The 25,989-nt window shown below is 38.2% G+C and overlaps 2 protein-coding genes and 1 long non-coding RNA gene across 4 annotated transcripts; 1 reads left to right on the top strand and 2 right to left on the bottom strand.

Moving 5' to 3' along the window:
* Nucleotides 1-158: 158 nt before the first annotated feature.
* Nucleotides 159-11,762, top strand: caspa (caspase a). The gene is made up of 8 exons (XM_078251776.1): nucleotides 159-191; nucleotides 946-1,000; nucleotides 1,269-1,475; nucleotides 2,137-2,165; nucleotides 2,275-2,604; nucleotides 4,228-4,406; nucleotides 10,454-10,595; nucleotides 11,323-11,762. The coding sequence occupies exons 1-5, from the start codon at nucleotides 159-161 to the stop codon at nucleotides 2,314-2,316; spliced, it is 366 nt and encodes a 121-aa protein (XP_078107902.1). The 3' UTR covers nucleotides 2,317-2,604; nucleotides 4,228-4,406; nucleotides 10,454-10,595; nucleotides 11,323-11,762.
* A 261-nt stretch (nucleotides 11,763-12,023) lies between these two features.
* LOC144519294 (uncharacterized) lies at nucleotides 12,024-12,891 on the bottom strand. The gene is made up of 3 exons (XR_013502099.1): nucleotides 12,864-12,891; nucleotides 12,720-12,748; nucleotides 12,024-12,175 (listed from the first exon to the last, which is right to left on the bottom strand). It is a non-coding gene; the product is annotated as an uncharacterized LOC144519294 (long non-coding RNA).
* Nucleotides 12,892-15,748: 2,857 nt separating this feature from the next.
* Nucleotides 15,749-21,221, bottom strand: etsrp (ETS1-related protein). Of its 2 annotated transcripts, none has more exons than XM_078252304.1 (8): nucleotides 21,101-21,221; nucleotides 20,412-20,493; nucleotides 18,894-19,013; nucleotides 18,710-18,784; nucleotides 18,464-18,613; nucleotides 18,110-18,370; nucleotides 17,575-17,693; nucleotides 15,749-16,637 (listed from the first exon to the last, which is right to left on the bottom strand). In XM_078252304.1, exons 1-8 carry the CDS (start codon nucleotides 21,164-21,166, stop codon nucleotides 16,347-16,349), a joined length of 1,164 nt encoding a protein of 387 aa, XP_078108430.1. In that variant the 5' UTR covers nucleotides 21,167-21,221; the 3' UTR covers nucleotides 15,749-16,346. The 2 variants fall into 2 exon arrangements, with proteins under 2 accessions (XP_078108430.1, XP_078108431.1); XM_078252305.1 differs by having other exon boundaries at nucleotides 18,894-18,980.
* Nucleotides 21,222-25,989: the final 4,768 nt, after the last annotated feature.

Here is a 25,989-nt window from a genome sequence, read left to right as displayed (position 1 = left end):
CAGACAGAAACTAAAATCTCCCAAGCTTGCACAACTATGATGAGATGAGACAAAGCTTGACTGCAAGAGTGAATTGAGTGTTTTTGAGACTGCTGTAACGTATGAGCAGTTGTTTATGGGTTAACTCAGGCAGGAGGAAGTGTAGACGTGGAGACACAATGTACAACCAGGACAGAAACACAGTGAAGGAAGTCAGAGTAGCTTAAAGGATTGTCCCAACACAAACCAACACAGCATGTAGTAGGCCTACATTTGGTGTCAAGTGTTTAAGGTCTGTAGGCTATAACGCATACTAGCCTATATGCAGGCCTATTCATATTTATTGTAACTTATTACGCTATTCATACAATATTTGTTCCAGCATTTAGGCTACTTATGAACCCATATGCATTTACAAATATGTACTTGCACTGTATGGTGTTTAGGATTTTCTTGTTTTTTCAAGCAAAGGAACAAGCTAATTAGCCTTTTTATTTAGGCTATGTCAATTCATTATCCCAACTTCTTTGTACCTTAGAATGAGCGATTTGCAAACACTGTAAAACAACAAATTATCATTTTAGCAATGGAAATAAAAAGCACAGTAGCCTGTTTGATTCGATTTGAAAAATTAGAGGGGTATGGAGTGATTTAAATTTTAGTTCATAGCCTATTTATTTTATTTTAACTTTTATATATATATTTAAAAATTATAAAATAAATTAATAAAAAGAGACGAAACACCAAAGCATGCAATTTACATTTGGTATGTTTTGTCTTTTCCAAAAATATTTTTATATAATAGGCTACTTTTATGACGACTGGGCCGGCGGAAGGCTCTGTTTGGGAAATGTTAGTCTCAATAAAATCGGCTCCTTACCCGGTTACTGCGTTAGATAGTTAAAACTCACTGTTTAATTCATACCTTATAGCCTACATTTGTTGATTTGTTTTTGGTTTCGAAAGGCTATAGGGAAGAAGACTGCCGGCACACTGAGTCAGCATTTGGACAAATCCAAAGGTTGGTCTGCCATACCAGAAGTGTACTGAAAGAGCTCTTATCTCAACATAACTCTTTTAGCGCCATCGTTCAAATTCAAATAGCTTTATGATGCTATGATTGAGAGGGGTTTTGCGAACAGTTAATCTTAGTATTTCCCACAGGCTTGAACGCAGCACTTTTAGGCGCGTATTAATAACTAACTACACTGCTGGGTCGCTGATTGCGGAAGAAAAATAGTCCACACAACCATTAAACAGGCTTTAAAGAACACCCTGCAGGATCTGAGTCGGGAGGACTTTCTTGAGTTATGTCACCAGGCACCAGCTGAAAGACCGCAGGGAAGAGTCGCGGGTCCGCTACAGGGATGTGGAGAATAAAAGTGTATTGCAGATCACAGACCTCCTGGTTTCAACCTTCACCGAGCGCGGAGCTCTTCCAGTGGTTTTGAGTATAGTGAAGCAGATAAACTGCAACCAGGAGGCTGAGACGCTGTGTGAGTAAACACCATAGATATACTGTAACACTGAGCACTGACTCGCATGGTTATTAAAAGCCTACCGTAACTGTTCCACATCCTAATAAACTCTACTGGAATCGATACATTTCTAATAACAATGTAGCATATTAAATGCAATGCAGCTTCCCTTTAGCTTTACAGACATTTACATTCAGTTTCAACTCATTTAGCTTGACTGTTTTAGTCACTCTCACCTCGTGTTCTGCCACAGCAGGCAGCTGTTTCCAGCAGAACCACCATTGAGATCCCTAACTGTAATAATATGTACAAATAAGACATAAACTCAAGAAAGTATAAACAATATAAGGTAATCATTAATTGCTTTGGATACGATTTTTGTAATGTATTTTATTTTGTTATTTATATTTTTTACTCCACCCTTAAAATTGTAAAATAGCACAGTACACCAAAACATATTTTTAACAACATAAAAATTCTAAGAATTAAACTAAAAAATGAAATGTCATTCTCGAGACTGTATTCATTGGTTAAAAATCTAGTAAATCATTACTGCAGGTCAGTAGGCTACTGGTGAAGTCTATCTCACACTTTATGTGGCACAATAACAGTTACAATTTTAGGATGACCTGTCTTATGTCGACCTTTCACCCTCCCTCCTAATATCTTTTCTCTACAGATTCAGAAACCAAAGGCTGTGTGGACCTAGTAAGTTCAACTCCACACAATGCAATTCAAATATTCTCTTTTACACGTTGCTCATTAAAAATGATAGCTACTCACATTGATGTTTTCTATTTGTCTTCCTCCTATTTAGAAAGGTGACCCTACCTTCCGTAAGACCTCGAGCGGGGAGTAGGATACGAAGCCCTCACAGGAGGCTCTGAACCATAAGGCCGGCCGGTGGCCTTTTTCGTCTCCTGTGACGGGGAAGAAGCCAGAGGAGGTGGAGGCCGAGGCCAAGGCGGCGACCCTCGTAATGAAACGCTCGTTCTGAGCAGGTTTATGATTCAGTTTCGGCCAGTACAAAGATCAAACCTTCAAATGGCTGTTGGAGAATGATTTGAGCTATGCCGCCATAATGGTGGCTCGCCATGAGAAGCAGCGCCAGAACACAAAGTGGCAGAGCCCCTTGATGGCCAATAAGGTACGGCAAAAAAAAAAAGAAGATACTGTCCGTACTCTGAAATCTGCTAGCTCCCAAAAATTCGTAGTTTTAAGGTCTTCTCGTCAAAGCCGACATTGTCCACACTCGGATATCCTCAGTCTCCCTGCAGCAATCTACAGATGTGGTAGCTGAGCCCAGTGTGCCTTCACCCAGGCTATAACATACAATGTGTGGTCAGCTGCACCACCACTCCGGACCTACACCGCATTGGCTGCCCTTGTGGTCTGGATTGTGTCTCCAAAACATCCAGGTGGCTGCACACTTGCTTTTGTTGACGTTAATATTATGTGTCATTAAAATAAACTTTTGGGAGCTTGCAAATTTCAGTGTACATACAGACAACCTTTTCTTTTTTTTCTATGTATGCTGGTTTTGGCACACACTATCCACCTTTCAGCGACTCAATATGAGGAGTCAGCTCTACCTAATTATGAGCAGCTTAAAGTGCAAAACATATTATTTACTATCACACTAAGAAAACAGTTTTTCCCACTTTAGTACCGAGCTTTGGTTGAGTTTTCATTAAACCACACTGCAGCTAATCCGTTGCTACCTAACATGCTAAATACTTGAGAACTGAGTTTGATGACAGATTAGGATTTTGTAAAAATATGGATGTCATTTTCAAAAAGGCAAAGCATCTCCACTGACTATGTAAACTAAACTTTGTTCATTTATTTATTGGTTTATTTAAGAGAGACAGTGTGCACATAAAAATGTTGCTGTCATTGTCCCAGAGTTATCCAAAAGGCTGTTTTTCATCTGTAGTCCCTGGACAGATGTTATAAAGTCAAGTAGATCAAAGAGTATTGACAACTTCATCTTAACTGTAATTGTAAGTATTTTAACATGCTGGTTCACATGTTTATACAGTGTACGTGTTTTAAGGAATTGTTTACATGTATAAAGCCCTTGACACACCAACCCGACGGCCGACCGTTGGCAGAAAAGGCAGTCGGACTGATCATTCGGCTCCCAGAGGTCCAAAAAGTGCCTCAGAACACACCGAAGCGACACCAACTTGAGCGTACATTCTGCGCGTGCGCGAGACTTAATACGTCTCCATAACAGCAGGCGGCGATTGGACGAACGCGTCACGTGGATCTGGCCGCTCCCGGATTGTTCAACCGGGCATAAGGCTTGGTTCGGATTACGATCTTATATTTTACGAAGATAGTTCACCGAAACATGTTTCTGAAAACATTTTAAGCGAGAAATTAGTCTTCATTTCAGATTGACAAAGGTCAGTTTAAAAGATTTTCGTCAGATTTTGAGAGGCTTAGTCACGCTCATCATTTCTGGGTTAGCACTCCACCAATCAGATTGGTCATGGAGTCCGACTGTCCGCCCTCCGACCCAGCAAGTCAGGTCGGCCAAAATGAAGGCCGACAGCTCCTCGGACGGACGACGGCACGGAACAAACCGAACAGACTTGAGTCACTGACCTCGCCAGACTGTCCGACGGCCGATTATCGGGTTGGTGTGTCAGGGCAATTAGTCTCAATTTGCCCCCTGAGGGATGACTTTTAAGTGTTTTTAATTCAAGTGAATTAAATATGAATAGTGTAGCATTAATCATAACACATTTCTTTTCATTTGAAGGATTCCTTGACCCGATATGCGAATGCTTACCCTGAGGTTTTGCAAGAAGTCAGATTTCATTGTGGTTACGAGAGATCCCTCCAGTCAGGCCAGGAAGGAAAGGCTCTGGTTGGCTTTGGTGTTCACCGATCAGACACACTGCAGGATCTGTACGAGTCGGAGGACAGGGACAAAATCAGGTATATAGTTACGGTAGATCTTGATGTTAGTAATGCTAGCAGACATTGAAGGCCACCACTGTTCCTTTTGTACACAGCAATGGTGGAATGTGACTAAGTACATGTACTCAAGTGCTGTACTTGAGTACAAATTTGAGGTACTTGTACTTTCCTTGACTCTTTTCTTTTCATGCAACTTTCTACTTCTACTCCACTACATTTCAGAGAGAAATATTGTACTTTTTACTCAACTACATTAATCTGACAGCTTTAGTTACTATTTACTTTACAAATTAAAATCTCTGCACACAAAACACATGTAGTTCATAAAATACAATGTGTTATTATAAATTGAACTACCCAACAATATATAGACCTACAAGCCGATTAAACACTTAGTTGACTGACAGAACTGTTTTGATCGTTCCTAAAATGTGAGGATTTTTCTGCATTGAGTACTTTTACTTTTACTTTTAATACTGTAAGTACATTTTCCTGATGATACTTACATACTTTAACTTAAGAAACATTTTCAATGCAGGACTTTTACTTGTAACAAAGTATTTTTATAGTGTGGTATTAGTACTTTTACTCAAGTAAAGGATCTGAATACTTCTTCCACCACTGGTACACAGCTATGTCAACTTCCTCCGAAACAAGAAGTCAACCTGTGACCCAGGGTCCAAAATGGACATCGCTGTCAGATACATTTTACAGCGTGACCAAAAGCTGGCAGCAGCATCCAGAAAGAGACGTGCCTCAAGGTCTGTGTTTAATGATTACCATTTATGTATGTGGTGTAGGGCTGGGCAATATATCAATATTATATCACTATTGATATATGAGGCTAGATATAATTGACTGATGGCGGCGGTGTGAGCGTTTGAGGAAGTCAGACCTGCAAGAATGACTAGATTTGCCTTCAAATAACTCATAAATCATGTCATTGTTTCGCTACGAATGCAATTTATACTTGCACACCGACGCTGTGTATAAACAACATCCTCAAAGCATCTGATTTACAGCGCCTGATGTCCATCATGGAGCAATCAGTTACCAACAAGTTTATAGTGGACACTATACAACAACTGAAAGCTGAAATATTATCACACTTCGACGCAAAAATGGACAATATTCAGTCAAGTTTAACGTCGATTCATGGCTCTCTAACAACTCTAGGCGACCATGTAGCGGAGCTTGAACATAGGGTCAGCTCCAATGAGGACAACTTATCCGACATACAAAACCGCTTGAAGTCACTTGAGGGTGAAAACTTACATTTGCGGGATAAACTGGATGATGCTGAAAACCGAAGCAGGGCCTACAATCTTCGCTTCATTCATGTGCCTGAAAAAGCTGAAGGTAAAAACATCCATGGATTTATCCAGCAGCTTTTGGGTGAGGAGAATTTTCCGGTACCTCCAGCTCTAGAGCGGGTTCACCGCTCCCCTATGCAACAGTCACAGAACCAGAAGAATTTTGCTCCGAGGCCTATCGTGGTGAAACTCCTCAGTCTTCAGGATAAGTTTAAAATCCTACGACTTGCCAGTGAAAAAGAAGAACTTAAGTACAATGATAAACGTGTCCGTATCTTCCCGGATTTCAGTACCAGTCTTCTCCAAAAGCGTTGGGAGTTTGATGATATCAAAAAGAAACTCCGTGAACTGGACATTAAATACTCCTTGCACTATCCTGCTACGCTCAAGATTACCTCTGATGGTAAATCGGTGCTGTGCAAAACCTCAGTAGAAGCTGAAAAGTTTCTTACAACCCGAATGACGGACTGCTCCTGTCCTGTCCTGTTTAAGGTAGTCTATTGATTGGTTGTTGCTGATGTTTGTTTGTTTGCAGCGTAAACTCAATGTATTTGCTTACCTCTTGAAGGTTTACATGATATGGAAATGATTTATAATTTCCTCCCGGACCAGAATATTGAGACGTTTTTCTTTTTCTCTCATAGCCTATAGGGCTGGCTATATATAAAAAATAAAAATGAATTCAGTGGCTGATAAATATTATTTGGTTTTCTTTAATTTGCATATGCAGCTTCTCACTGAGTTCTATTACTACTAGGCTATTTATTATTAATATTTTTTTCTTCATTTTGCTACAGCCTATGGGCTGTCACATAATGAGGTCTGTACATAGTGAAACATTTAGGATATGTATAAAGCATTTTCAGTTAATATTTTTGCGGCCTGAGCCTGCATTCTTGTTTGTTTTCTATTCTTTTTTTTGTTTCTTGTTTTAAATTAATTCTAGGCTATGCCTTGGTTTGACCAGTTTCTGTGTTCTTGTGTGTGTATCGTGGTGTGCGTGTGTGTTTGTGTCTGTGTGTAAATGTTTGTAAATATTTGTGTGATATGCTCTCACCTCCCCTTCACCCTTTTCTCCCCAACCCTCCTATCTATTTATTTCTGAAGAATCGGTATAGGTAAAGGTTTATTTGTCATACATTTGAATATTAGGAGTTTGACACATAAAATCGACTTGCTAAGAGCCTGGCTTTCTTACAATAAACCTAGCGTTATCACACTCTCTGAAACATGGCTGAATAGTGATATATCTGATGCAGATGTTAAACTTGATGGTTATACTCTGTATAGAGCAGACAGGTGTACTCGTGGTGGGGGAGTAGCCTCTTCTCATTTATGTTCTGAACTCATTATGCCAAAGGAGAGAGCTGTATATTTTGAATGCTTATTTGTTAATATTGCTTTTCATGAAAACAAGCAGATAATTATAGGTAACATCTGTAGACCTCCTAATTCCCCTGTTGAATTGACAAATTGTATTCTTGCTACTATTAATTCTTTAGACTATGCAAATGAGTTGATTTTATTGGGTGATTTCAATCGTAATTGGCGTGATCGCTCATCTTTACATGAGAAAAACTTATTTAATGGTCTAAATCTTACTCAACTCATTATTTTTCCAACTAGGGTGACTAATAAGTCTAGTCTCTTCTGGACTGGATCTTGGTTACCCATCCAAATAGAATATCTCAATCTGGGGTATTATCTGATTGTTAGTGATCACTCAATTGTTTTTTGTGTTTGGAAAATAAGACTACCCTGTCTGCCATCTAAAGTAATTAGGATAAGACAGTGTAAAAAACTAAACACAGATGCTTTCATCCAAGATTTAATAAGCATTAACTGGTCTAGATTTCAAATGATCCCTTATGTTGAAGATGCCTGTGACTTCTTTCTGTCAGAGGTTCTTAAAGTCATAGATAGGCATGCACCTTGGACATCTGTTAAGGTCAAGGGGAATCATTTACCTTGGATTAACGGTGATCTAATACATTTATTTAAACAACGAGATAAATCCTGGGTCAGATACCACATGACAAAGGTCTGAACATGCTGATTGGTCTGAATATTTGAAATTAAGAAATGATTGTACAACCAAAACAAGGAATGCAATTAAAAATATTATAAGTATTCTTTATCTGATGACATCAAAAACCCTAAGCAATTCTGGAAGAAACGTAACTCTTTAATTAACAAAACCAATGAAAAGTCTTCCTACCAAACTTAGAATGAACAACAACATTATTACTGACCCTGTGTGAATGGCCAATGCTCTCAATCAACATTTCTCTTCTATCTGTTGTTCTCAATCATCTGAATTCTCCTATTCTAGCATAACAAATACTGTGAACAATGGCTCATTCTCATTTTCATTTTCAATAATGTATCCCTCTGATGTCCAACAGGCAATCTCAGAAATAAAATCTTCTAATGGTGCTGGTCCTGATGGTCTGGACTAAGCTTTCTTCGCACGTCCATGTGGAAATTTGCGAAAGTAACACCACTACACAAAGGTGGTGACTCACTTGATGTCAACAATTATAGGCCAATTTCCATAATTAGTAATGTAGCTAAGATATATGAAAAGCTTATTTTTTAGGCAACTGTCTAAATATATTAATGACTTCTCCCTCTTGACTCCAAATCAATCTGGATTTAGACCTAATCATTCCACAACAGCCCTTACAATATTTACCAATGATATTTTTTTTGCACAAGATAATAGTCTACTGGTGCAATTTTTATTGACCTCACTAAGGCATTTGACATGGTCAATCATTATATTCTTCTTGATAAACTATATGCTCTTGGTCTTTCCAAATCAGCTGTTCTCTGGTTTAATGCATATCTTCATTACAGACGTCAAAACGTGTCTCTTAATGCTGCTCTCTCCCAGCCTAGAATAATTGAAACGGGTGTCCCTCAGGGTTCTTCCCTAGGGCCCCTTTTATTTTCCATTTTTATAAATGATCTACCACAAATATGTTTAGACTGTCAGATCCATCTATATGTAGATGACACATTTATGTATACATTTAAACATGACATATCTGAGATTCAAACCTCACTTCAATTTGATTTCAATCGTATTCAAACATGGTTCTCTTCTAATCTGCTTCTACTGAATAAAAAGAAGTGCTATAGCATGCTCTTTGCAACTAGATCTGCACTCCACAAGCAAAATAACTCTCTTGAGGTTAAATTCCTAGATGGTACACCTCTAGAGAATGTTGAGGAGTTTAAATATCTTGGCCTCTGGCTCGATTCCCGACTTACCTTCAGACTTCATATTGACTCCATTGTGAAAAAAATAAACTGTAGCTTAAGAATGTTATACCGCTCAATTAATTGTTTTACAAAACAGATTAGATTAAAAATTATTACTCAACTATTATTGCCTATAATTGATTATGCGGATGTTGTTTATCAGAACACAGCTGAAATCAATCTTAAACCTTTGAATGTGATTTATAATAGTCTCTGCAGATTTGTTCTGAGGTGTCCATTTAGAACCCATCACTGTCAAATGTATCAGTCATTGAATCTTCTTTCACTAAATGCTAGACGTCAGTTTCACTGGTTGCAGTTTATTCATAAATGCATTTTTTCAAACTATCCATCCTATCTGAAACAACACTTGATTTTATATCAATCATCCTATAGTTTAAGAGATACTGACCACCTTTTCTTCTCTGTACCACATATATTCAAAGAAATTGGGAGGAGAGCCTTTAAATTTAAAGCCCCTTCCGATTGGAATGGTTTACCTAGGTCTTTTAGATCTATCTCCTCTTTTCACCAGTTTAAGATGGCTCTTCTTAATTATTTGCATACAAGCTGCAACTGTTTTCCACATGCTTGATATTTTTATTTTTATTTATTCACTTTATTTTTTTTTTCTTCATTATTATTATTATTATTATTTTAATTTTCCTTAAATTCTTTTTTTCAACTGTATATTAATGACCTTAACTGTTTACTGTCTAATATTTAATGGTTTGAATGGGGAGGATATGGGTGGTTTTGGTGTGATGGAGAACTTTGTCTTTTGTTTGCCTGTATGTATGTATGTTTGATGTATGTTTTTCTTGAGGTCTCCTCAAGTTGTTTTGTTAACTGTTTTGTCTAATTGTGAATGTATTGTATATGTTTGCCTTTAAGGACCCCCTCGTAGAACGAGATGCTACATCTCAAGGGGTTATTCCTAATAAAAGAATTTCCAAAGAAATATCATCTTACATTTTGGATATCGTAATATCCTGATATGACACAAGTGTTGTCTTTTCCTGGTTTTAAAGGCTGCATTACAGTAGAGTGATGTCATTTTCTGAACACACCAGACTGTTCTAGCTGTTCCATTATTTGCCTTTACCTACATAGTTATTATATCAACATAACTGATTATTATTTATCAAAAATCTCATTGTGTGCATATTTTGTGAAAGCACCAATTGTCAACCCTACAATATCGATATCGAGGTATTTGGATCGCCCAGCTCTAATGTAGTGCACTATATGTTGTTAAAGATTTCTTTGGTCCTGCATGTTTTGTTAAAACTATCTACTGCAGGTTTGCTAAAGTAACTGTGTCTTTGTCTCAAATTCCTTTGGCATTTTGTTCCTTTAGTTCTAATCCATCTCACCACCTCACATTAGGTCCTAACATTCCCCAAATAGTGCTTTATTTAATGTGCTGTTTAACCTAACTATCCAATATTTTCTTCTTTTAAATTCCTGTGTTTTTTTATTCAGCGATACACGCATCGGAGCCCCTCCCAAAGTTGCAGCCAAAAGAGGCAGCCGACCCAGCGTTGGAGGGAGAGGCGGCTGGTAGCCATGGGGACCGATGACGCGCTCCCACACCAGGAAACAACGGAACTGAATAACCTCCCAAGTGAGTACTCTCAATCACTTGAGCTTGCTAATTAAGGGACTCCCTTTTTTGTTCCAACTAACCAGTCAAAAGACTTTGATGTCAAAGTTGATTTGTTACAGCTATAGGATAGACACATTTTAATATCTAAGCCTCATTTATGTCAATTTTCAGCTAAAATAACAGTTAACAAGTTTTACACCGAAGATCAGCTGTTTGGGTCAGACATTCAGCGGTTTATGGAAGAGACAAAAAAATACAACTATACAAAAATGATTATGACAGCGACAATAAAATGGCCTTTACCGTAGAGACAAGAGGAAACCTTTATGAGTCAGAGTGTACAGAAGAACAACTTTTGCAGTGGGAGACTGAATGGGCCAAAAGAGCAAGGTGGAAACTTCTTTGGAAATTGTCTGACGGCAAGATAAAGTGGAGAGAATTTTCTAAATATAGAGTACACTTGAGCTAATATAGATTTTTTTTTGTTTGTAAGCGGCCCGTTTTTAGGCGGCTAAAATACACTTGTGCCGCTGCCGCCCATCCATAGCAGAAGAATGGAAAAATTTGTTCTTTAAAAATGTGTCATCTCCAAACCTTGACGACTCGTTAAGACCCACACAAGACATTATACAACAACTCATGACAATTAAACTGAACTTAATGTGAACAAACGGTAGTGTCACTTGTAATGATGTAAAATGTGGTGATGCATACATTGGCCTAGCTCACTCTGCCTCCCCTCCAGGCCTCTACGGAGGGAGCTGAAAAAAGGAGCTGGAGGACATCATTCCACCCGCTGTGACCAACGCTCTTTCTCTCTGGAAGTCAGCGGCCTGTCATCCTGCAGCCGAGGGGATAGATACAGACTCTTTGGACAAAAATAACAAAGGAGCCAAAAGTTGTTTGAACAACTTGTTTTCTCTAATTAAGCATTCATTTAAAGTTGTTTTAAAGTGTTTTTTTCTGATACAAATCGGGGGTCTAAAGATAAGGGATGATGTATGCTTTGCAAATTGTAAAACACCTTGAGGCAAATTTGTGATATTGGCCTATAAATAAAATTGACTCGACTAATACATGTATCAACATTAATAAACCCCTTTTATTACAACTCTTATGCTGTAAATGATTCCTAGTTCTTTTAATGGTATGTACACTTATAAAGCTATATAATTAAAGACCATTTTCTGTAATGCAGGCCTCTTTTTATAGAAAGATTATGTACAAATGCATAAACAGGTCAAAAGGAGGAATGTGTTAAAGCCTGATTATAGCCTGGATACAGCTAAATGTTCACAGAGACCCTCACCTATATAAATACTTGTTTTGTTTTGTTTTCGTCAGTGAAAGGGGCATTTATGTAGACAAATGTGCTGTGGAAACATACAGGACCATTATTGATAAATGCCAATGCTTTACAAAAACTGTGAGCCAAAGAGGAGAAGATGCCAAGAAAGACTGTTTATTTAGTCTTTCAGGTTGGTTTATGCACATAACCCTTGTGTGATAATATTCTTGCTGGCCAGTTTATCCCATATAGTGCAACGATGTTCACTTCCTGGATGAGAGCACACAGGCGTCGATACATTGGGTGCTTCCTTGAGGAGAAAGAAAAAAACATTGACTCATGAATGAAAAGTGTCATTCATTTATGTCAGTATTATACAGCAATTTGCTTCATCTAAAAATGTTGCTTTGTGAAAGATATGCAAGATGTCAAAAACAAAATCTTTTAACCTTTGTAATTGTAATACGATGGATTGCATGTTGCATCGTTCCCTGTCAACACCTTGTGCATCTGAAGGCAATTTAAATCCAGCAAGGAAATGGCGGACCCCCACCATAAACAAACCACTACTATACAGGTAATTAATGAATGTAAAAACAGTAAATGTTCAGAAAAAATAACATCAACAATGGGTTTGATTTCATAAAAACCTTAAGAGTTACAGTTGAATGTTAGATGAATTGATAGAGATCGGTTCAGTTGAATCTTGTCTGTCTATGGTGGATGTCTCAATTGAGAAGGACATTTTTGATATAAGCCATATGTCATTTTGTTCTTATTGTTCTTGTTAGAAACGTAAACAGCCTGCAGCAGTGAAAATGTTCTGAGATGTTGCATAATCAATCAATGCATACCATGATGGCTCCTGCTGAGGGTCTTGCAGCTGTAAAACATTTAAGAAGAAACTTAAACTGTATAGTAACTCTATATTCTTTGCTCAATGCTTTGCATGTGAAGAACTTCAGTGCATGCAGGAAAAACAATTCAGATCAACTCACTCTCAGAACGAGATGTCTATTACCCTTGTGTTGCCATTACTGTAAAAACAAAAACATTTGTTAGCACTGACAGATTTTCTGCATACTCTTAGATTGTTTATGTCATTCCTTTTCATTAAAAGAAGAAGAAAAATAGGCAGGTACACTCTAGTATTAAGTAATTTCCAGGTAACTAAATAAACCTGCTGTACAAATAGAGACAGCACATAGAAGAGCCAGAAACAAAGTATTATAACCAGCACAGATAACAAGATTAAGTACAATATCTTCATCACGTATGAATATTGTTGCTGCCACTGTTTTAGCGTGATGTGTTTAAATCAAAATAACCTGCTGTGTTTTAAGGTTTCAGATGGATGGATGATGAACAAACATGGTTAGAAAAAGATAAATTACTCTTATTATTGAGTATTAAATTAAATTCAAATGCTGCTGCACTGGTTTCAACACCGATGCAAAGAACAACTGATAAATAAGACAGGCCAATGAATTGGTCAATTTTAGCTCGTCACATACCGTAGGCTACATTATGGCTGGGAGCTGAATAAAAAAAACTAAGATATGTCATAGATGTCTCAAAGACATGATTGAGGGAAATTAGAAACAGTGTTGCTATTACATAAGTTGTCCACCAAGGAAAAATGGAAATTTTTTTTGAATGTCCCGTTAAATTCATATCCTGGTCACAATTCTTCTCTAACCTAATTTAAGGGATCATGTGGACATAGTTTGACATTTTGGATTGCCGAGAGTTCGATGACAAGATCGATGCCAAGACATCAATCTTCTCGTCTAATAAAGGCTGCTTATCTACCAAAGTGTCAAACCTAAAAATGATTATGTTTAATGCAATATTGCTGATACGTTGTTATTCGATCTTTCAAACTTTCAAACAAATATCTGCCTTAACAATCCAGCATTGGGCGGCCTCTAGCTCACCCAGTGAGCGCTTGCGCCCCATGTAGGCTGAGTCCTTGACAGCGGACCGGGTTCCACTGTCACTATTGAATAAAAGGAAAAGCCCCAAAAAATAATCTTAAATAAAAAAACAATCCAGTATTGGCTATTATTTATATTAGGCCTATATATTATTACAGTTAATTCTTAGGATGTTGTGTTGTCTGTGCTGTCATGTCTGTCCTTCTTTTGTGTCTTAGGGCGCTTTGCTGATCTCATTTTTATGTTGTTTTTATTTTTTATGTTGATTTTAGAATGTCTTTTCGGTTACATGTTTATGTTGTGAAGCAACAGATTTTACCACTATGCCTAAGACAAATCTCCCCTCGTGGACAATAAAGTCTTTCTATTCTATTATGTAATCTCTTCACATAGGGTCCACGTAAGAGCAGACATATTGGCAGGTTAAAAATGAAAGTAAACTGGGAAGTTAGCCTATACAGTATCTTTGTTAATAAGCAAAAATTGGCTTTTTTGGGTTACAGCCAACTGATATGGTTTACAAACAGCATGATATAAAGTTAGCCTATTGAAGCTACAGCCTATAGGCTAATTAGGATAATTATCCGCGGAAATATAGGCTACAGAATTACAGTAGCTAATCTCACCAAGTTTCTTCGCATCCTCGTTGCAGTCAATTTCTTTCAATATCTCCACAGCAACCTGAAGAGCTCCGGGCTCTGTAAAAGTTGAAACCAGCACGTCGGCGATTTCTAAAAAGTTTTTACCCTCCACCCGGTTTCGTCTGACGTGCGGCTCTTCTCTGCGGTCCACAAGCCTGTGGCAGAACTTTTCAAAGTCCTGTTTTTTCAGGTCCTCCAACATCTCGACTAAAGCCATTTTTATAGTTTTGGGAGGCATTTCTTAAACTATTATCCTAACTGAGGAGGGATGTGAAATTGCTGTTTGAACGCGGATTGAACTCGGTAGTATTTCCCCTCGATGAGAAGGAGGCATTCAGGGCCGATGGAAAATTTCGAAATTATAAGATCCCAGGTGTCACATCTGAGATCTGACTTAACAGTTCTCCACCTGTCACCAGCAATAAACCACTAATAATAAAGATGTAAATTTAGTGCAAACATTTATTATAATAAGAGTAATATGACAGACAGTAGGCCTATAGAAAGCCTATTCACAGAATTTGACTTGAATGTATAATGCTCAGCATACTTAATTAATGGATAATAATTCAGGGTATTAATATATTAATTTCATTGTGTCGACCAACTGATATGTATTTTTATTTGGATGATGTAATGCATCCAAATACAATGCAATAACCTATTTGTACTGTCTCGATTAGTTGAAAATCGACGGTGTGTGTATAGACTGTTTTCCAGAGAATAAAATGGTATGCATACCATAAATCTCTACTGATCACCGCTACTTGAGTCCCACACAGAAAAAACAGGAAACGTTTTTACAAACTCAGAAGCAATGGACTTATAAACGGGAGAATATCGTTGTAAAAACCTCATACTCTACTTAAAACGGAAACCATGTGAATAATTAAATATTTGGAAATTTGGTGAGGTGAGCTAGATCTCAATGGGTTGTCTACACTCTGTACCACCTTGGATGTAGATACTTACGAGCAGCACGTGAAGGAAGCATTAGATAAGAAGCAACCCACGACCGTTTCCTTAACATAACTGCGTCAAAAGGGGCGCCAATGGGCCCGCCCAAGCGCGTTTAGTTAAAACGCTAAAGGAGACTTTTAGTCAATAACAACGACAAATGGCACCTGACCAAGCGTCCTTATTTTACGAGATGGGAGTGAGAACCTGTTGGAAGTAAACCCTGTGGCCTATATGCTATAGCTAGCTACTAAGCTATAGCAATATAAAATCATTTAACAAAAACTGCTGTATTGAGTACCAGAAACACACATCTTAATGTTTTTGTAATTAAACTCTTCTCACAAATCTATGTTTATATACAGTGTATTTATTTTATTACACATCCATGGTTTATTTACACAAAACAATCACACAAAAAAAAAAAAACTTTCACAGTGAGTGCCTGAAAGTAATCTCAGTTTGTTATTCTCATTAGCAACAGAGGTAGAAATGAGTTTTGTATTTAACAATGATAATATAAATGCACAAAACTCTACATAGCAATCATATAGACACTATTTACAAATCAATTCCTTCTTAGAAACATCAAATGAAAATATGGGCCCTGACATTGGAAAACAAGTATCTATTTATAGTGCTTATATGTGCTGCAGTTATTTATCCCTGCTTTATGTTTATGGGTCAGATATTGGAAGACTTTCATTTAATTATGATACGAAAAAGTAACATATTGACTGACTGCATGAATTGAGAGTTTTTGGTTATTTTATTCCCTGAAATGCAGCATCTATGAATTGGCTGTCAGCGACAACATGACCCAGTGAGGATACTGTGGTTCAGCCAGGGCTTTAAGAGGCAGTGTTTACTTTGTAGGCTGTATTACTCCATCAAAATGTGCTGGTCGCTCTCAGCGAGCAGCACCAAGAGTTCTAGCACCCATCCCCTACTGTGACGCCCATGTCTCACTTGTGTGCTCTGACGTCGCTGCCGCTGCAGGTACCCCGGGGCACGAATGCCACGACTCTGTGTTTGTGGGCAAAACATTCAGACTGGTCAGGACCTCCTGCGCCGTCTTTCCCAGCATGCCCTGTATGTCACAGACAAAGCGGTAGACGTAGCGCTTGCCAGCCGTCTTGTGAATGATGTTCTTGTGGTAGTAGTAACGCAGGCCGCGGCTCAACTTCTCGTAGTTCATCTTGGGTTTGTTCTTGCACTGGCCCCAGCGCTTGGCTACCTGCAGGATCAACAGAAAACACAGAGTTGGACTTAGGTGTGTCTTACTAAGATCCTCCTTAACTAAAAGTGCAGATACAAAAATGTAAACAAAATACTCCATTACAATCAAAAGTCCTTCAAAATCTCACTTAAGTAAAAGTACAAGAAGTAGTATCAGCAAAATGTACTGTGAGTACCAAAAGTATGTGATAAGCAGCATTTTACTGTTGTAGCTGCTCGAGGTGGAGCTAGTTTGAGCTACTTTTTTACAGTTTGGTAGTTTAGTCCAGTGGTTCCCCAATCTAGGGGCCAGGCCCCTCCAATAAGTCACAAGATACATGTGAGGGATTGTGAGAGGAATAAAGAGTCACTAAAGGGTAACACCACCTACATTATGAATTCCAATATGTCCTTTCCAAGACACAAGAGGAAAGTTCAATCAATATTTGTGAACATGAGCTACTCCCTCTCAAAGCCAAAAACAAGTAACTTGTGATGTCATCAAGTATAAAGTATGTAGCTGCTCCATAGACAGTGACTGGGAGACTTTGTGGAGCCACAGAATGTTTGTTTTCTTCTTTTTTTCATTCTATTTTAGTGTTCTTTGTTCTGAAACAGAGAATGTACCCATATTCTCAGAACATCCCCTGGGTGCAACATCTTTCCCAACTCATTGTCTATGAAGCTGTTCCAGACTTTATACTTGACAACATCACACATTTGAGTTTTAGCACTCTAGTTTTTGGATTTGTTCATGTTTAAAAATATATTTTGGACTGTTAGACCAATCAATATTTAATATTTCCCTCTGAAATGTAGTGAAGTACAAGCATAAAGTAGCATAAAATGGAAATACTCAAGTACAAGTAACTCAAAATTGCACTTATAACACTTAAATGTAGTACATTACTGCCCTCTACTGCCATGTAGTACTTCAAAACAAGATATTTCCTCACCTCTGTGGGGTCGGACATCTTAAACTCCCAGCCGTCTCCCGTCCAGGAGATGAAGGTACGGCAGGCAGAGTCCAGAAGTAGCTCCAGTAAAAACTGCCACAGCTGGATTGGACCAGAACCTGAATGAATGAAATAATGTATCAATGAATATTAATTTGGTTATAGAAGTGAAAGAAGAGTTTATAATGGCAAAAACCAGTGGTTGAAGAAGTATTCAGATTCTATACTTCAGTAAAAGCAGCAATACAGCTGCGTAAAAAAACAAGTGCAATTCAAAATTGTACTGTAAAAGTACATAAGTATTATTAGCAAAAATGTACCTTAATGATCAAAAGTAAAAGTACTAGATGGCTCCTGTGAGTGTCTACTAGTAATACTAGTGAATTATTATGTGTAAGTAGCATTTAGCATTAGGCGCAAATGTGTGTGCTTTATGCACAAGACTTTATAAATCATGAAAAGTTCTCTGATCTTGTAAATAGCAATCAGAGTTATCAGAGTTAAAGAGTAGCTCAGAAGAGAAAAGAAAGCAAACCTGGATAAGCTGACATTCCCGTCATCTGGCCCTCCCTGTCTGGCCTCTGAGGGTGTGTGTTTTTGCGTTTGACCACACGGGCGCAGTATTGCTCTGAGGAATGAGGGCTGTGGTTGGAGGGGCAGGGGGCCGGGGGCGGGTGTGGTGGGGGGGCAGTGAAGCTGGGAGAGGAGTATTCAGGCCAGAAAGAGGACGGCTGCCTCTGTCCGTCAGAGTCGTACAGTTCAGCCGAGTGACACGAGTAGCTCTGGTCTGTCTCGCCTGGAACAAAGAGATGGATTACATACACTGAACTGCACACATTAGACCACTGGTAGGGTGTTTTTTTTAACATCCATAGATGAAATGTCTTACTTTGTAATGCACTGGATCCTTTTGCAGTTAGAAAGGGGCTGTGGCTGCCCTCCATGGCCGGGCTGAACTGTCCGTTCTGGGGCACCAGGCTCTGGTACGCCTGTGGAGACTCCTGGTATCCAGTTGGTGACTGGTCTACTGTCAGCCCACCTGCATGTCAAAAAAGAAAGTTCTAAAGAAAGTCACTAAAAGAAACTCCTTTTAAAAACAAAACTTATTTTAAATACAGTATGAGTATGAGCTCACCATGTGGATATGAGGCCCACCAGTTGATCTCATGGTACGAGTCCAGGTTGAAGAGGGAATTGTCACTGGTGCTCACTGCAGGAAAAAAAAGAGCAAAGAATGTGAGATAAGTCAAAAACACCAACATACGACTCATTATAGCACCCATAAGGGTATGTTTAAGTATTCTATTTTGAGGTTTTACCTTTAGTGTCATATGTGTGAGAAGCTTTAGGTGGCTCTGGGTAGCTGCTTTCTGCAATGTACTGCTGCTGTCCGGGTGATTTACTGTCTAACAGAAAAGACAGGTCTTCACCAGGGTAGTCTGAAGGTTAAACACAATACAGACAGATGGAGTCAGTAAGTGATGATAACGGCAGGATAGAGGCACAGTTCATGCTTGTAAAAAGAAAACGCCTAACGATTTCCTCCCTACTGGGCAGCTATTGGTTTCCATTTATTTCAGCATGGTGTGAAAATTCACTTGCAGAGACAGTTTTTTTTTGGTGCATGTTTCAATACAGATGTGAGGAGGGCCTATTCTGAAATCTCTATATTTCTGATGCATTATGTGCTGCTGGGAAAGTCAGACATGAGAGACATGATAGTCACCTGCTAAACAGTATTTTATTTTGAATGCAATAACTTTACATGATTTATTTCAGGATGATTACCATTTGTCTTTTTAGTGTGATTTTCTTACAACTGTGAGTGCATTGCTTTTTGGCAGCCGATTGTCAACTTTTAGATGTTGGAACATCATTGAATGCACCACCAGGGAACACCTTGTCCTGTGCATGGCTAAATTACAACATTAAGATAACTCAAGCAGGTTTCAAAGTATCTGCAAGTCTCTGCAAGTGAATTTTCTTACCATGCTAAAATAAATTATGCCAGAGATCTAAAAATGTCTACTGTGTAGTAAAATGGTATGGTCCTTGTAGCAGAAAGGTTGATTAAATCTCAGCTCAGCAAAAGAATCTTTAAAAGAGGAAAGATGGTGTGAATTTTTAAGTTTGTGGGTTTTTATCTTGACGGTGGATGTTGACACAAGAACAAGCAGTTTGTTTACTGTCAAATCAGCACCAGGCACTCTGTTTTTTTTTTTTTTTCAGCAGCTCAATTGATGGAGGCAGCTAGGAGGAAACAAGGGAGGGAGGGGGAGGAAGAGAGAGGAGGAAACGCCAGTGGAGGGAGTGTGACAGAGTAGTGATGGAGGTCTGGGGAGGGGGGACTCTAAATCTGTTGGAGGAGGAAGTCTGGAGGAAAGGATTAGGGAAGACAGAGAGGGGAGTGTCTTTCAACCTGACCACCCTGTTTCTGTCTGTCTGTCTTTGCCTACCTCAGCCCATTCAAGCACTATTCCTCGCACATGCACACACACACACACACACACACACACACACACACACACACACACACACACACACACACACACACACACACACACACAGACTGCGTTATCCTGGGTATGAGCGAGAGCCCCAGGGTGTCAAGGTCTCATTGAAAAAGCTCTGACAGATGTGATGCTACAGTCTGCGCAAATATTTCCTCTGTCCTTCAGCTGCTCAGGTTCAGAGGAAACAGATCGAGCAAACATTAATGAAAAAAAAAAAAAAAATGTCTGGGCATCACTGAGAGTTTAAACCTTGTACCATCAAAAGGAGTGATGTTTAACTTGTGATGGAGAAAACATCAAGTGCCAGTAATTCTCAAAACTCACCATAAGATGCAAAGTCAAAGCCAGCTGGCACTTCCTGTGTCCTGAAGTCTTCTGTGTAAAACCCAGTCTGGCAAATCTCCATCTGTGTTGAAAGACTCGTGATTACAACTTTCATCATCGTTGCAACTCAAAATTGTTGATCAATATCTAGATGCCCTAAAAGTCAGCACTTGCACTTCATATTATTATAATATATGTTCATGCATTATAATATACTTTTATAGGTTAGATAGATTGTTATCCAACTAATGCACCTATGATGCATTTAGGTGCTGTGGAGAAATGTCAGACATGAGATACATAGGTCAGCTGCTGCAAAGCAAACTTTTTTTTTTTACAATTCATTCTTCACATCTTTTTCAAGATGATTACCATTCGTCTGTTTAGTGTCTTTTAGTGTTATTTCTTACAACTTAACTTGTGAGTGCATTGCTTTAGTCATTGAATGCACCACCATGGATTACACAGTCACAGATAAAAGAGACTTGTCATTATTTTCATTATCAAAACTTATTTTTCTAGTTTTTAATTGTGATTAAATTAAATGTCAGAAACGATAGAAACCAGGTCACATGAAACCCAATATTTGCCTTTATTAATTGTGATGAATGATTACAGATAACGGTTATAGGCTCGACGTCATGAATGCATGACGTGGTTTTCTGTAAAAATTAAAAGTGAAAACCTACCTTTATTTTCGAGTCTTTGCCGTCTGTGTTTCTCTCTCCAGGTTTGATGATAGTGTCCCAGTACATCTCTTTCTTTCTCTCCGAGATTTACACGCTTTATTTACCGGCTACACGTACAACAACGAGTGGTCAGTCTCCGCTCGGACCGGTCCCTTTATAAGAGGGGGTGGGAGGGGCGCGTGCCAGCTCAGCGTCGTGACCAGGTTTGTTTAATAGAACGTGACGTCAGGCGCACCCTCCCTTTATTCCCCTAGCAACAAGCAACTAAACATTCATTCATAAAACATTTTGTCGGGTAAGATGCATCACGACGAGCTTGAATTAGTGGTGGAAGAAGAATGTAGAACTTTGAGTTAAAAGTAAAAGTAGGCTATGGATTTTTTATTTAAGTTCTGAGAATAAAGAAAAAAAGTCTTCTTTTGACTTTTTTTCTCAGAATGTCCCCTGTTATAATAATGCTGCTGTATAATATTATCAGATTATTATTACTATCACGTTAGTGTCACATGTAGCCTATCCATGTGGAGCTACTTCAAACGACCACTTAGCCTACTACTTGGTAGAATATAACATTTTAAAACGTTTATGTTTTGTGTGTAAACTTTTAATCTTAAGTAAGTGAGTAAGTACAATATTTCCCTGTGAAATGCAGTGCAGTAGATGTATAAAGCATCTTAAAATGGAAATACTAAAGCACAAGTAGGTCTACATCAAAATTGTACTTTAAGTAGCCTACAGCACTTGGGTAAATGTAGGCCTACTTAGTTACTTTCCACCCTAGGAGTGTAACAGATATCTTGTATAGCTCATAAAGCGACATATGTCATAAACTGTAGGATTATTTAGGCTAATAATAAAATTGGAAATTTCAGTAAAAGCAATTCACTATTAAAGATGACCTATTCTAATAATCTCTTATAGAACAATGTGGATGCTGTAGATTAATTTTATCCCAAATAGAACAATAATGTCACTGAGTCCCACTGTATACAGTCCCCCAAATAAAACTATACCTTATAATATTTCTGATTAGTTTAGTTAATTTGTCAGGGACAATGCTCACTGATAATAATAATAATAATAATAATAATAATAATAATAATAATAATAATAATAAAAACCTGTAAATAAGGCTATTTTGTATTTGTTTTCCCACGCCAATGTTAAAAAGGCACCTAAGAAACAATAAAACAACTTGAACTGAAAACTATAGTCGATAAATCGATCAGTTGATCAACAGGCAGCACTTTTGATAATAAATTAAATGTTAAAGTCGTTTCTGTAGGCAAAGTCTGGACGGGTAATCGGACAAAACAAGACATTTGTAAAACCAAATTGTCTCACTATTTTCTGACTTTTATAGATCAAACGATTAACTGATTAAAAGAGAAAATAATCAGCAGATTAACTAATAATGAAAACAATCATTAATTGCAACCATAAAAACACCACATCTCATTACATTTCTGTAATACAACATAAAAACAATTTCCACAAGATAGTTCAGTGTAGGCCTACACGCTGCCACAGCAGGCTGTTACACATGGAAGCTAGCCAATGTGTTATTACTATCTCCATACGCCTGTTGTTTAACTATTATTGGGTAGGGGAGGCCTAATAGGACGTTGCCAGCATATTTCAACCTCTTTGAGCTTGTTGAGGATTCAATAAAAAGAATTTAAAGAAAAAACGATTTATAAAATGGCGGAATAATTGGCAGCCAAAACAACAGCAGTGTTATTTTTATTCTATCATTGAATGGCCTCAACAGATTTCAAAGCTGCGGTCACTCTGATTGTCTTGGACTAAATAACTGAGCCACTGAGGGTGGGGATGAAGTGCAGGCTTTTGAAATCAGAGCAGTCGGTTTTCTAATGAGGTGGGAGGAAGAAAAAGAAATCTCTGTATCTTCAGAAACCATTCGACAAAACAATGGCCCGTAAAAAAAACGAAGAAAAAAAAACACACAAGTAGCCTGCTCGCTGAAGAAAGTCTGAAATCACGGCGTGAGTGGCTGCAGCAGATAAGGCCGGGCCCAGGGCCTTGTATAAACAAACAACTGACACACACACACACACACACACACACACACACACACACACACACACACACACACACACACACACACACATCTGGAAAACTGGAGCTGGGTGAAATCGTGCGCGTCGGTGGGAGACGGGAGTCGTGATTGGGAGCCCCACCTCAAGACCTCAAGCCAAGGACACAACGGGGATACAGTTACACAACATGAGGTGATTAACAACCGTCTGCAGTCAACTATCAGCATCCACCTGGGGTAATTACACAGTGGGTCACAGCTAAAAGTAAACCGTCACGGAGCAAAACAAAAGCCCTAGATCTGCCGGAAATTTAAATAAGTTTTAATAGAGTAGGATATAGCCTAAACGCTTCATGACAACATGTTTTCTAAAAATAAAACCTTAAGTCTCCAGATTGAACATACGGTACTGTAACCTAATATGCAATTCGGCAGACACCTCTTAGGTTTTGGTGGAGGAAGCATTCAGATCCTTACTTTAATAGGCTAAGTAAAAGTAGCCTACTAGTATCACACTATAAAATATTCTTATACAAGCAAAAGTCTTGCATTGAAAATGTAAGTAAACGATTAATCAGGAAAAGTCACTCAGTAATCAAAGTACTCAATGCAAAACAAGGTCCCCTGTGATTTTTATACTATTATAGTATTATAGCCTATCATTAGACTATTGTAAAAGCAGGATTTTTACTGTTGTAGTTGGTTGAGGTGGAGCTCTGGAAGAACTTCACAACTCCCGTTGCCTCAAAAAGGCCAAAACCATCCTACAGGACTCATCACACCCCGGTCACACACTGTTCAAACTACTGCCGCCAGGCAGGAGATACAGGTCTATGAAAATGAGAACAAACAGACTACAAAACCACTTTTATCCTACAGCCATAAGTGCATTGAACAATGCTGCTAAAGTATAGTTCCCACCACTGATCTATGTCAATAGGGCTATGTGCAATTTTTTAAACGTGGATGCCTGTATGGGTGTGTCTCCTATGTGTTTTTAGCATTAATATGTATGCAGTAGTAGCATTCTTTATTTATGTATTTATTTAGGCATATTTTACCTTGTAGATGTTTGGCACTTGACAAGTACTGCACTTAATTTCGTTGTATCTGTTAGAATGACAATACAGATATTCTAATACTCTAATTCTTTATTTTGTATAGGCCTAAATGCCTTGTATCATTGCAATTCATGACTACTTTCATTATGGATTGATTGATTTGTTTATAAAAATTCAGAAAAATAGTGAGAAATGCCTTCACAATTAACAAGTAGTCCAAACCTCAAAACTATTAAAAAATATAAACATTAAATAATTTAAAAGTAGCACATTTTCACATTTGTGAAGCTGGAACCATGAAGTGGTAAACTTACAAGACAATTATCAAATAGTTGCCAATTAATTTTCTGTTAATCAACTAAAGTTTTCAGCTGTGCTTGTATAGTTGTGTTATGTTGTGTAGTTTGATTTGTAACCAGACATATTTTATTAGCTCCTCATATGTTTTGTATGCTAAATGTTAACGAAGCAGTCAGATAAGGCTAAATGTAATGAAGTAAAAAAATTTCCCTCTGAAATGTAGTGGAGTACAAAGTTGCATGAAAAGAAAATACTCAAGTACAACCTCAAGTTTGTACCTCAAGCACAGTATACTTGAGTTAGTACTTAGTTACATTTGACCACTGCCTGTGTCCGCAGGTTGAAAGTAACTGATGAAAGTCTTGGTAAGTGAGGACTATAGGCCATTTAATTTGACTTTAACTTCCTTTGGTCATTTGAAGTTGTGAAGGCGTTTACTTCACTCACAACAATTGTTCCCAAGGCTTGAATTATTTATATTTTAGCAGAATTAATTTAAAGTTGATAGATACTTTAATCATTAGCTCAAGCATAGTAAATGTAACTATGTAAGTGCCATACTGGTACTTGACTATTCTTTCCTCCGCTGACTTGAGCACTGAATGAAACCGGAAGTGTGGCTGAAAATCTCATTAATTGTAAAAGTGGCTTTGAATGCTGATGCACTTTTTATTAAAGGATCCCATGGACCAGAAGTGAATGGAGAAGAACTCAATGGCTCTATTTTTGTTAATTTTAAGGCAGCTTGTCTCAAAGCTGAAATAAAATGATCTTTTTTTTTCTTCTTTTTAATTTTTGGGCATTTCTGTCTTTGTTGGATAGGAAAGCTGAGATATGAAAGGGGAGAGAGGGGGGGGGGAATACAGGCAGGAAAACCGTCATATGTCGGATTCGAACCCTGGATCACATGCGCCCGCTCTACCAACTGAGCTAACCAGCCACAAAATAAAATGATCTTTGACAGTGGTAAATATAACAGTCAGGAAGTTGAAGGAATGTCTGTCTTAAAACAACAGTCAGGTGCCCACATGAGCATTACAACAGGTTGAACTTGCTGTAATCATTCCTCTGTTCATACTGGCCCCTAAAACAGATACATGCATAATGTGTTTACAATGAGAGTGATGGGGGGTGGGGGGAGGGAGGATCTACCAACCTTGTTTTGTGCACAAATGTATTCAAAAGGTTATCTGATATTAATGTGAGGCTTGATCAGTCTGAGTTAGACAAATCAAATGTTTTTAGTGTAATATTTCGTACTCAAGTTTTTATACAGGTTTTGAAAAACTGTACTCCCAGTAGGCCTATTGTTATCTAAGGTGTTCCAGTAAAAGGATTTAGATCCTAAAGAACCACAGAATTGTGACCTTATTATAGGCTACATATGTTGGTGTCTAATGCCATGTAGGCATATGTGTATAGCCTATACTGTATATGACATGTCATGTCTCCAAAACACACATCCTGTA

The sequence above is a fragment of the Sander vitreus genome, chromosome 6, assembly GCF_031162955.1.
Source record: "Sander vitreus isolate 19-12246 chromosome 6, sanVit1, whole genome shotgun sequence".
Classification (NCBI taxonomy): Eukaryota; Metazoa; Chordata; class Actinopteri; order Perciformes; family Percidae; genus Sander; species Sander vitreus.
Note: the sequence above shows the minus strand (reverse complement) of the source record. Positions and strands in the feature narration are given on the sequence as shown.